This window comes from Lepus europaeus, chromosome 1 (assembly GCF_033115175.1).
Source record: "Lepus europaeus isolate LE1 chromosome 1, mLepTim1.pri, whole genome shotgun sequence".
Classification (NCBI taxonomy): Eukaryota; Metazoa; Chordata; class Mammalia; order Lagomorpha; family Leporidae; genus Lepus; species Lepus europaeus.
Window position 1 is genome coordinate 145,242,633 of NC_084827.1, and position 12,361 is coordinate 145,254,993.

The 12,361-nt window shown below is 39.3% G+C and overlaps 1 protein-coding gene across 1 annotated transcript in view; it reads right to left on the reverse strand.

Moving 5' to 3' along the window:
- Positions 1-3,748: 3,748 nt before the first annotated feature.
- Positions 3,749-12,361, reverse strand: part of C2CD6 (C2 calcium dependent domain containing 6) — a 203,402-nt gene continuing 194,789 nt past the window's right edge. Inside the window, exons 21-24 of the mRNA XM_062196818.1 lie at positions 11,289-11,374; positions 9,928-10,243; positions 6,733-9,876; positions 3,749-4,090 (exon numbers count right to left, since the gene is read on the reverse strand). Coding sequence (XP_062052802.1) covers positions 3,749-4,090; positions 6,733-9,876; positions 9,928-10,243; positions 11,289-11,374 — 3,888 coding nt within the window. The remainder of the gene's footprint in view (positions 4,091-6,732; positions 9,877-9,927; positions 10,244-11,288; positions 11,375-12,361) is intronic.

Below are 12,361 nucleotides of genomic sequence, written 5' to 3' on the forward strand. Positions count from 1 at the left end.
GATGCATAAAATCACCCGTGCCGGTGGGCACTGTGACAGACTGCGAGCCTGAGCCTGTGAGCGCTGCCATAGACTTTGTGCCATAGGTGCCTCCCTTGCTGTATTAGCTTTGCACGGCTGGTGTAACACTGCCACAAACTTCAGTGACTGAACGCAACACCAAATTGTCAATTCATGGATTTGTAGTCCAGAAGTCTGAAATGGGTCTCACAAGGGTAAGACCACGGTGCTGGCAGGGCTGCGTTCCTCTGGGGGCTCCGGAGGACAATCCATGGCCCTGCCCTTCCCAGGATTCCAAGGCTATGCACCTCCTCAGCCCATGGTGCTCCAGTCCAGCACTGGGGCTGTGTGCTCATATTGCCATCTCCCTGGTTCTTTCTTCCCATTCCCTCTTTACTTTTTATGAGCCTTTTTGATCATATTGGGCACAGCCAACTAATCCAGGATACCCTCCTTGTCTACAGTCACTTAACAGCCTTACTTCCCCTTAGCTATGTAACTGAGCATACCAGCAGGTTCTGGGAATTAGGATGTAGGCATCTTTGGGGGGCATTGTTCTGCCTGCCATCCCTGCCTCTGTCCTCCCTAACCCTGGCAGAAGGGATGGCAAGTCAGGCTTGTTCCTGGGAGACAGCAGCTCTCGTGACGAATGGCTTCCACTGGCATTCTCCCCATGGACCGTGATGAAATGAGAGTGACACCATGGTGTAAGATACTTCCTATTCTACCTTCCTTCTCACAGTGCTCAGACCCACAGCATGGTTGGCAGCTCTCCCAGCCTCTCCAAATCTCTCCCCATTTGTTCTCTTAGGCTACCCCTTTGCCCCATTGAAAAAACAAAACTATTTTGCAGGTGGTATTAGCCTCCTAATGTGATAAATTACTGCAAACAATGGCTTAAAACAATGCAAGTGTATCCTTACAGTTCTGGATTTTAAATGGGTGGCAGGGCTACGTTCCTTTTGGTGGCCGGACTGTAGGAGACAATTGCTTTTGGCACGTCAAGAGGTGCCCTGCGTTCCTTCCCCTCATGGCACAGCATTAGTCCAACTTCTGCTTCTATGCTCACGTCTCCTTCTCCGACCCTGACCCTTGTGATTATATTGTGCCCACCCAGATAAGCCCCCATGACTCTTAATTTCATCACGGTCACAAAGTCCCTTTTACCATATAAGGTGACAACTGCAGGTTCCTGGGATTGGGATGTGGACATGCTTGGGGGCCATTCTGAATACCACATGTTTCTAATTTCATCTTGCTGTATGCTTTCAGAAAGCTCAAACTAGCCCAATCATTTTAACCAAAATGTCCTCCTATAAGCTTTCCTAGCACTTTTCCCCAAAAGCACGCATGCAATTCTAATTACTTCTATGCTTGTGTACCCAATAGACCCTTGACTACTTGCCTTATTCCCTAGTATATTTCCAGTGGTTAACAAAAGTGGCGTGATGTAAATGTTTAATAGATATTTAAGGAATTCTTGAATAAACTATATGAGTTGAAAAAACAACTTGAAAATTTAAGAGATTTCCATAGCAGAATTCATTGTGTGTCACAATATTGCTATTAAAATTTTAATGAGATGTGGGATTTCTTCCCTTTACCGCCAGCCAAAGCAATGGTTTTCCTCCTAAGTGTGTCAGTTCATTGTCTAATAGCTATCAAATCCATTTCTCCAGCTTCCCTGTTCAGTTTCTGCAGGAGTTACATTTCCCTTGCACCCTCATTCTTGCGTTTCCTGGGAGGCGACAGCAGAGGATCAGAGAGCAGGAGGAGAAAGAGAAAATGTGATGTCTCTCACCCTGTGCCCCACTCCCTGGCATCTTCTGTTATCCCTGGCAGTGGCTGTATCTTCCTTATTGTCTGGCTTCAAGGCTCTGGTTATACCCTTCCTGCTGCTGCCCCTTGCACCCGTTGGGTTACCTGTAATAAATCCACTGTAAGTGAATGACTACACCTAATCTACCAGGCATCACAGCTTAGCAACACTGTACATTGCAGAGTATCCATGGTTCACCCTTGTGATCACATGGCTGGCTGGAAGTATGCCTACTGCTGCTGCCCGACTGTCACAGAGAAGATCTTATAGTGTATCCACTGTTAACCTCAGAAAAGACCACAATTCAAAATCTGACTTAGTTTCTACTAAAAGGATAGTGCTTCAACACCATCATGAAGTCAAAAACTCTTAAGTCCATCCATTGTAATTCTGGGACCATCATCTACGATGAGCGCTTTGAGGATCACTGGAAAGTCTTGGTTCCTGTAAAAGTTACTATTACCCCAAACTGCAACACTGGACAAATGACCAAGAATTGTTTCCTACTGGCCAAGTCCCTCCTGGTCTTTCTGAATTATGGTAGAAAATTTGAAACTGAAAAAATTCTGTATATTGAAGTTTTTGCTTGTTAAGAGTAGACCAAAATTTAACAAGATCCAAATACTGTAAATATTGTATAGAAATGAAACCAATTCTTGGAAGTCTCTGAGTTGAATCCTATGTTGATGCAGTTAGATACATTCTATTTTACGCAGTTTCCTGAGTTGGGTGACTGTTCGCAGTTTTTCAAGTGAGTTAGAAAGTTATTCCAGGGGCCCGCACTGTGGCACAGTGGGTTAACACCCTGGCCTGAAGCGCCGGCATCCCATATAGGTGCCGGTTCTAATCCTGGCTGTTCCACTTCTGATCCAGCTCTCTGCTAAGGCCTGGGAAAGCAGTAGAAGATGGCCCAACTGCTTGGGCCCCTGCACCTGCATGGGAGACTCAGAAGAAGTTTCAGGCTCCTGGCTTTGGATCGGTGCAGTTCCAGCCGTTGCTGCCAACTGGGGAGTGAACCATCAGATGGAAGACCTCTCTCTCTCTCTGCCTCTCCTTCTCTCTCTGTGTAACTCTGACTTTCAAGTAAATAATAAATCTTAAAAAAAAAAAAAAAAAAAGAAAGTTATTCCAGGGGAGGAGATGGTTCAGGATTAAATCTGTTACTACTTTTAATTGTAAGTGTAAAAACAGGCAATATCAAGTGAAGTTAAAATTAATAATAAATGGGCCGGCATTGTGGCTCACTAGGCTAATCCTCTGCCTGCAGCGCTGGTACCCCGGGTTCTAGTCGCGATCAGGGCTTCCAGTCCAGCTCTCTGCTGTGGCCCGGGAGTGCAGTGGAGGATGGCCCAAGTGCTTGGGCCCTGCACCCGCATAAGAGACCAGGAGGAAGCACCTGGCTCTTGCCTTCAGATGGGTGCACTGCGCCAGCCATGGCAGCCATTTGGGTGGTGAACCAATGGAAGGAAGACCTTTCTCTCTGTCTCTCTCTCTCTCTCTAACTCTGCCTGTCAATAAATAAATAAACAAACAAACATTCTTTAGGCCCAGAGAATTGCAGACTGTTAAATCTACAAAGATAACGAGCTGAAGAGTAAAAATTTATTCATAACAAAAATCTAAACACAGGTAACTGCAAACTGGGTGGAGGGGACTGGTTTCCAGCAAAGGGTGGAAAATCAGAGAAACAGGAACAGTGAGAGAGGGGCGGAGCAGGGAAACAAAATGCAACTAAACAGCATATTTCTGGGTTTGTTTCTGAAGGTTATAGACAAAAACACGTTTACATAAAATGTGTTCATTTTTCATTTTAATCAAAACAAAATGGTTCTAACAAGATGAAATTGCTGACTTCTATCACATTTACATACAGAGCTCCAAACCATTTTGCCGATGGAGAAATGATATTCTGATATTTGGTCTCACGTGTCATTTTGAACTGTTTAGCATTTGGATAATATCACAAATAAGCGAACATTTTTCAATATCCTCCTTTAATTTTTTGGGGGGATGCATTTTACGTATTTCATAATCTATGGTTGTATCATTTATATGAACTAAGCCTGCTGAAACCATTCGAGGACCTCCGAATCTTGCAGTGTGGTTTTCTCGCCGTTTGTAGTGCTCTGGAGCGGTGTATGGTCTTGCGGAGTGTTTTGCCTGATTATGGCTATCATCTGGGCTCTTTCCTAAAAGCCTTGCTCTTGATTTTGTTTTTGTAAGATGCTTTAAAGAGGTCACAGGTAAATCCTCAAATTTATCTGAACAATCCTAAATGTTAAAATAAAAGATCAGCTTGGTAAGTTAGGTTTCTTAAAAAAGTACAAAAAGTACACTTTAAATTTATGAGGGCTAAAATTTCTAAGACAAAGAATGAAGGCACTGACAGTTTCTCTAGACTGAGACCCTACCTTCAATGCTTCTCATTAGATCCTTCCTTAAAAACTATGCTTGGGCAGGCATCTGGCACATGGTAAAGATGCCTCTTGGAACACCCACACCCAAAATGGAGTGCCCAGGTCCCAGCTCTGGCTCTGCTCCCAGTCCCAGCTTCCTGCGAATGTGCAACCTGAAGGCATCAGATGATGACTCAAGTACCTGGGTCCCTGCCACCCATGTGGGAGACCCAGATTGAGTTCTCTGTTGTCAGCTTTACCAAAGAAAAGTTTGGGGGCACTTGGTTCAACAGGGAGAAATAAAGATAACTCTACCTCCCTTGCCCATTCTCAGGATAAGGACATGAGATCCTATATGATTTGGTACCATTTAACTTAAATACAATTTTCTTACTTCATTTGAAAAGTGACATTAATGAAAGAGTCCACTTGTCTAAAGGAACTTCAGAAAGTTTTTCCTCTCCAAAAGCAATGAACCCATATTGTTTCCGTTTCCTAATATATATGTACACACATAATCATTTGCTCAGTGCCAAGTTACTGAATTTAGATATTAGAAAACTCAAAATTGAGAGGACAACCTATGCTAATATTTGCCCTGCTACTATATAATGTAATATTTAACTATGTATTATATACCACATTTAAGTATATAATATTTATCTTGCTACTATAAAACTAAAAACTTGCATTGTGGAAAACAAATCCCAAGCAACTATTCTTACATCAGGTTTATTCTCACTTTCATGGTAGAATTACACAATTAAATTATCAATTTAGTATGTCTTAGAACTTACATGAGTTTTCCCAATGGTGGGTGGTGCCTGTCATATACACTAACTGGGCAATGGTCCAGAAAAGTAAGATAAGTCCCTTCCACTCGAGTTTAACTTTGCTTCAGGATAGTTTGTATAGGGCTGGCGTCTGCAGTATAGGTTAGGACGCTGCAATGCTGGTATCTCATATAGGTGCCTGTTTGCGTCCTGGCTTCTCCACTTCCAATCCAGCTGCCCAATGGCCCGGCAAAGGCAGCAGAAGATGGCTCGAATATTTGGGCCCCTCCCCATATGGGAGACCCAGAAGAAGCTCCTGGCTTCAAACTGGCCCAGCCATGGCCATTGTGGCCATTTGGGAAGTGAACCAATGAATGGAAGATCTCTCTCTCTCCTTCTCTCTCTCAAATAAATAAATAAATTTTTAAAGAAAAAATAGTTGGTATAAAGTCTAGTAGATTTATCTTTCCAATTATTTTATGTTAATATTAAAATAGGTTTGATTTCCCAAGTTTCTCAGCATGTGAAATAGCCATGGGGTGGTGGTGAAAGAAAAAGATTTGAGGCTAGACTAAAACTGTGTAATTCATAATTCAATAGGCTGTAAATTTTTCACATCAGTAATCCTTAGTAGGATGACAGGCACACATTGAGAGTTTCATATTTGTTTACTAAAACACAGATGATTAAGCTATCTGAAAAAAATTAAACAAGTATACTTGTACCCTGTGAGAAGAAAAGTCTCTGCTTCCCCAGGAGATGGCCACTGCTAGAGGCTGTGCAGGTTGTGGCTCGCCAACTGCCCCTGGCTGGTATTAATCAGGGCGACCATGCAGCTCATTTTCCATAGGCAGGGCCGGGCGCCCTGCTGTAGGCTGTGCCAACCTGGAGGATACGCCCAGCAGAAAGCATCCCTTTTTCTATTCCCATGCAGAGAGGGAGCCCTTTATCTATCTCATACACCATCACTAAGGGTTTAAACAGTCTCCCTGATTTTGTGGTTGTACTTTGAGTCTGGCAAATTGATACTTAAATTTCGGAAAAAATTTGAAAGTTGGAGATTTCAATGGCTGGGGACCCTTAAGGTTACAACATGTAGACATATGAGAGTACTTCAATAGTTGGTGGAAAATGGAATTAAAAGAGAAGTCAGGGCAGATGTTTGGTCTAACATCTGTAACCTATTGGAGTGACTGTGTTTGAGTCCTAACCACTCCTGAATCCAGCTAGACCCTGGGAGGCAGCAAGTGAGGCTCAAGTACTTGGGCTCCTGCCACCCATGTGGGAGACATGGATTGAGTTCTCAGCTCCCAGCTTTAGTCCAGTCCCAGCCATTGTGGGCATCTGGGGGAGTGTAAGATGTATGTGTGGATTCTCTCTCTCTCTCTCTCTCTCTCTCTCTATATATATATATATATATATATATATATACACATACATATGTATGTATATATATATGTGTGTGTGTGTGTGTGTGTATATATTTTAAAAACAGGTAAGTTTATTTTTGTGCAAAAATATTTTTAAATCCATACATATGAGGAGCACTTGAAAAGGTCATGGAAATGCATATTACCAAAAAAAAAAAAAAGCTTTATGCTGAAATTTCAAAAAATGTTTGCAGTAAAATAAACTTAGCTTTTAATTCCATTTTTCACAAAATATTTGAAGTCTCCTTGTATACCCTAAAGTAAGTTATAGAACTTTGGCAAATGCGGTAGAAGACTTAGCAAAGCATTATTACATGTATAGTTCTTCTTGCAGTCCAGTGAAGTAGCGTTCTTGGAACGGACTTCCGCAGATGACTCCTCGTGGTGGGCAGTGCGCTTGGCAGCATCCTGACTACCTTGTTAAATGACTTCTTTGGTTTGGCGGCATAGTCCCTTTCTTTTCGGACCTTGAGTTTCAGATTTTCTCTCTTCAGGACTTCAGGGAAGAAGGACGACCTTGAGTCTTCCCTGTCTTCTATAATCTTAAAGGATTGTGATTCAGGAATCCTGGCATATTTTTCGTCACAGATTTCATTTGGGCTTAAATAAAGACTTTGTATTTCTTGACTATACTGCGCAAATGTCACTACGTGTCTCTTGTTGTTGTTGTTATTTCCTTTTAATCTCTGACAGTACTGTTCTTGTTTTGGTTTTTCCCCAGTCTCTGAATTGAAATAGCCTAACGTGTTTGTCTGCCAAGAAGGGAAAGTGAGTCTGTCTAAGTGTTTTTCATCTTCTCTTGGTATTTTGGAATTAGGAATTCTCGGGTACGGTGACAATACTGCTTTAGGTCTCTCCTGAACAGTCAGTTTATAAATGTTAATATGCTCTTTTTTCTCAAGCGGCTTCATTTTCAGTGTCATGTCAAAGCAAGCTTTTGACTGAGTCACTTTGGATTTACTACCCCAACCATATGGGTCTTGATGCTCTGTTTTACAGAGAGACTGTTCAGCCTGAGGAAACTGCACAGAACCATGCTCTTTTCTGGGTTTCTTGAGCAACATATCTGTAAGTCTTTCTGGTGACTTGTTTAGTGCAATTGCCTGGATGTTTTTGTTGGAAGAGGGCTGTATTTTTACTAAACTTAATGTTTTAGCCTCCTCTCTTGGGTAGTAACTTTTATCTTCCTTGATGGTTGCTGGATTTTCCTTTAAATTGTGTAGGAAAAAATAATCATTGTCTTCCCTTCTGATCAACTTTGTTTCTACACATTGATCCTTAGGAGTCTTTTGCAGAGTGTTTTTTGGCACAGTTTTTGAATATTTGTTTTCCTTTTCTGAATGCTCCGCCATCAAGTGGTTGTCGTCTCTAACAGGTAAAGCTGACTTTATGCATTTTAATGGTGTGGAACTAGAATTCAGCAAACGTAAATGATGGTTGATCCCCTCCAACTGCCTTTCTGTCACCAGTCCTGCTTTTGAAAGTTTTTCTATAAAAAGGCTCTGAAAGTGTTTGCTTAAATCCGCTTTCAGACTTAATAATTCATTTTCTGATAAAGCGAGAAGGTATTTTTGTAGAGATTTATTTAAGGGATATTTCATGTTTATTTCAAGCCTTCTACCGAAACTCCCACTTGTAATCTCTTGTCCTAATTCAGGATAGGATAGGGGAGCACTTTTAGTTCTTAGAGAAGCTATGTTGTTGTGTATGGCTTCAGATTCTGTCTCCCTAAATAAGCTGCTCTCTGAAAGATTTTTTAGGAAGTAATTTTGGAGAATTTCATTTAGAAAGGATCTTAGCTTTATTTCTAAATGCTTATCTATGAAGTGATGATTAAAATTATTTACAAAAGACATGATTTGTCTTACAGTTTCTGAGTATTTCTCCTGGAAGTCGTTTTGTGCTTTTAGGTCTGCTTTCTCATTCATCAAATACAAATTTTGATAGATTTTTGGTAGGTCCTCCTTGGCAATATGGCCTGCTTCTGACAGTCTCTCTACAAGGTAATGCTGGATCTGTTTACTTAATTCAGACTTTAAATTTTTCACTTCCGTCTCTGAGAGTTCTTCTAGGAACACACGCAGTCTTGCATTCAAAACAGGTTTTCTGTGTAACGTGTCTGCCTTTTTCAGATTCCCCGGGGTTTCTTCAAGATGTTCTGTAAAGCTTGGAAAATCATTTTTGATTAGTCTTTCTAATTCTTTTTCTGGCTGTCTTCTCACTTCTGACTGATTGTGTGTGAAAAAGGCTTTCAGGATGCTTCTCAGGAAGGATTTCAGCATCACAGCGTCGGAGTCGTCCAGCTTGCTCATTATGGAGTTACTCAAGTTTTCTAAAATCGAACTGAGATCGTTTTCTTCTCTGTCAAGCCGGTGACCGTTACTTGGCAAAACTGGTTTCTTCTCTGGTCTTAAATGAAATGCTGAATGCTGTGGGGGCATCTTTGGATCTTCCTCTAGCAATCCAACTCTACTGGAAAAAGCAGTTTCCTTGGGAATGGTGGGTGTGTTCTGCCTTGAAAGAGGTTCTGCTGTGCTTTTGATTTCTGTAAAACCCGCTGTGGAATACTCTGGCTCTTCTCGAGAGGCTGCCGCTGTATCCAGCAAGGAACTCCTCTGGTATTCTTTATCTAATTCTATCACTTTGATTAGCCCAGATTCTAAAAGAGTCTCTATAGGAAATGCTTGTATTATCTGACTGACCGCGGATTTGGACTGTGGCAACTCTATTTCATCATTTTCTTCCCCATAGTGAACCAGAACATGTGAAGATAAGCTTCCGCCCCACCGCGTGGGAAGCTGGTCCTGCAAGTTCATGTCTGCCTCACTTGATTCTGTCACTCCCATCTCCAAACGTGACATTGGGGCCGTGAATATTTGCTTTATCACACAGTCAGGCACAGAACCATGGAAACTTGATTTGCAGCTTGATACTTCACTTATTAAATGTTTCTTTTTGAAACTACTCTTTTTTGTCATCGGAAAATCTATTTCATCAGCCTCCAAGTATTTTTCGGAGACAGATTCTGCTACCTCTGGAGATTTTCCTGGTCCATCTTCTGAAAGAAAATCCGTAGAAACATTTTTAATTACCTGACTTAAAAGAGACTTTGAATTTAAAATGTCTTTTTCTGAAAGCCAGCTGTGTAAATCTTGGATTTTTTCAAATACTGGGTCTTCTATGCTACTTGCTGGTTCATTGTGAAAGCTCAGATGTGAAGAACTACTTTTCTTTATTGCTTCTGGGTTTACAGGAACTTGTGGCTTAGAAAATAGTTTGTCTGAAAGCTCTTGGAGATTTTTACTTAAAACTGACTTGAGTACCATTGATTGTCTTAATTTTTCTATATGGGAAGTGGGACTTAATGACTTTGAGATGTGACCCTTATTTACATTTTCAGTCACTGAAGATTCTCTTTTGAAGCTTGGCAAAAATACATTTGGAAGTGTTTCCCTTGGCTTATTTTTATTGTCTAAAGCCTTCACTCTGATGATACCAGGATCATGGACTAATTTATCCTTAGTGTCTAAAGTCTTTACTGAGTTGACAGTAGGATCAGGAGCTACCTTATCCTCAGGGTTTAAAGTCTTCATTGTGACGCCAGGGTCATGAGCCCAGGATGTCACAGTAGGTTCTGCAAGTTGTGAACATGTTGGATAAGGAGGGTCTTGGTCTTCAAGTTCTATCTCTTCTGCATACAAAAGGCTTCTACTTTTGTATATATATTTGTCTTTCTTTATTCTGTCTGACATTTTGTTGTTTATATTCCTTAGAAAAGGATCAAAACTGCCCAAGTGGAATTTCTGAAATTGAAAAAAATAATATCTGTAACATTTATTTTCAATTTATAATAAATTCTAGTTAATTTTTTGAGCAATCTGTCACTTCATCTATTCATTTTCCTATCCACTACAAAGGGAGAACACCAATTTCAATTCATTTTAAAATATTTAAAATTGGGATTAAAAATAAAACGTGAATGCCAGTGTTTCAAATCCCTCATTCTGATATTATTTTGTACCCAAGTGCTTTTTGCTAACTGGAATATTTTTAAACGAATTAATAAATTATTTTAACAACTCTATTCCCAGTGTTAATTATATTTGTTTAGACAGTAGCTAACATTAGGATCTAAGTTTTGCCCATTTAAATATTTAGCATTAAAGTGTCAATGTAACAATTTTTAATGCAAGTGTGTGTGCATACATATGCTTGTATACACACATACACACCATTTGAAATATCACAAATATTTAAAGACTGACTTAGAGATATATATCCTTAGTTTTTAATCAGGGAGTTTCAACAATGATGAGGCTCTCTACCTCAGTGGTTAACATGTTACAACAGGGTATTGCTTTTTGATGACTCAGAATAACACGAAAAAAACTCTGGTTACAGTGAAACCTTAGTATAACATACAGAGGTAGTTTTGTAGTTCTGGGACCGGGTTATGCTATCACTGAGACAACTTTCAAAATTGAAATCTTCTTTCCAAACCCTTTGTTCATACTACTTCTACATTAGCAATTGAAGGAAGTAAAATCTGAAATAGTCAAATTTTTAAAAATTTTATTTCAACTTAATAGTTCAAAGTACTTTTTAGCAATTATAATTGGTTTCTAAATTGCAGTTAATAGTCACATGACAGATTATGAACCCTCTTGGATTTTTTTTTTTTTTAGAAATACAGATTCCAGGCTTCCATTCTCAACTGAAATCCACTGGTTGGAGGTAGGAACTGAGAATAAGTATTGCTTAAAGCTAGTCAGGCATTTCTAATAACTAACTTGGTTTTGGAATCACTGAATCTTATAAAGTATTGGAGAAACCTAGTAATTAAGTATAATTAATATTGAGATAGAATTACTTAGGACTCACCTGATAATCTGGTGTGAATTCTCTATATAGTGGCCTGAAAAATGGTGAATTGTTTTCTTTTGGTGAAAAAGCCACCTTATAGAAAGAGAAATTTTAATTTTAGACTATATATATTTCCCAAAATAATTTTATTCTTTCAACTACTTAAAACCTAAGTGTTTCTGTCATAACTAATACCTTTTACTCTGTCAATTAGTAAAGAAAAATGTATATATACATATGTATCGTATTAGCTTCCCTGATATTGTAAAATTTACTCTATTGACTTGTAAATCAAAATAATGCACATAACATCAAGCAGAAACAAAAGTAGAAATCAAATAGAATTGTCAGAACAAATGTAATCTGATTTTTAAAGCTTGTGAAATACTTTTAGATAATAATTAGCAGTTGATATCAAATTGAGATAGTGTTTTCAATGATTCTCAAACTATCATCACCAAATGAATACTTAAAAGTGCCTAAAGAATACTTGCAAAATCAAAGTGCATAGAACAAGTATAGAATCACAGAGGCATGTTGAGAGGGCCGTTATTACTGATGCAATCTCCATCTTCGTTATTGGTCAATTTCACTTTTCTATGTCCTTGTGTCTTAGTTTTGGTAAATTGTATATGTCCAGAAGTCTATCTGCTTCTTCTAGATTTTCCAATTTGTTGGCATATAGTTGTCTGTAGTAACTTTGTGATTCTTTTTCTTTCTGTTATATCCATTGTAACATCGTTGTCCTCACTGATTCCATTGATTTGGTCCCTCTCTCTTTTTATTTTGGTTAGTTGGGCCAATCGTTTATCAATTTTTTCCCCAAAAAATCAGCTATTCAGTTCACTTATCTTTTTCATTTTTTTAATTTCAACTTTGTTTACACCTTTCCTAATTTTTATTTTTCTTCCCTCCTATTAATTTTGGGTTTGGTTTGTCTTGTTTTTCTAGGTCCTTGAAATGCATTGTTTCACTGCTGAGTTCAAATAGATGCTTAGAGAACTGACTGCAATATTTCTGAAACTATTCAATGCAATCAAAAGGGAGAAAATCCTCCCAAACTCCTTCTATGAGGCCAGT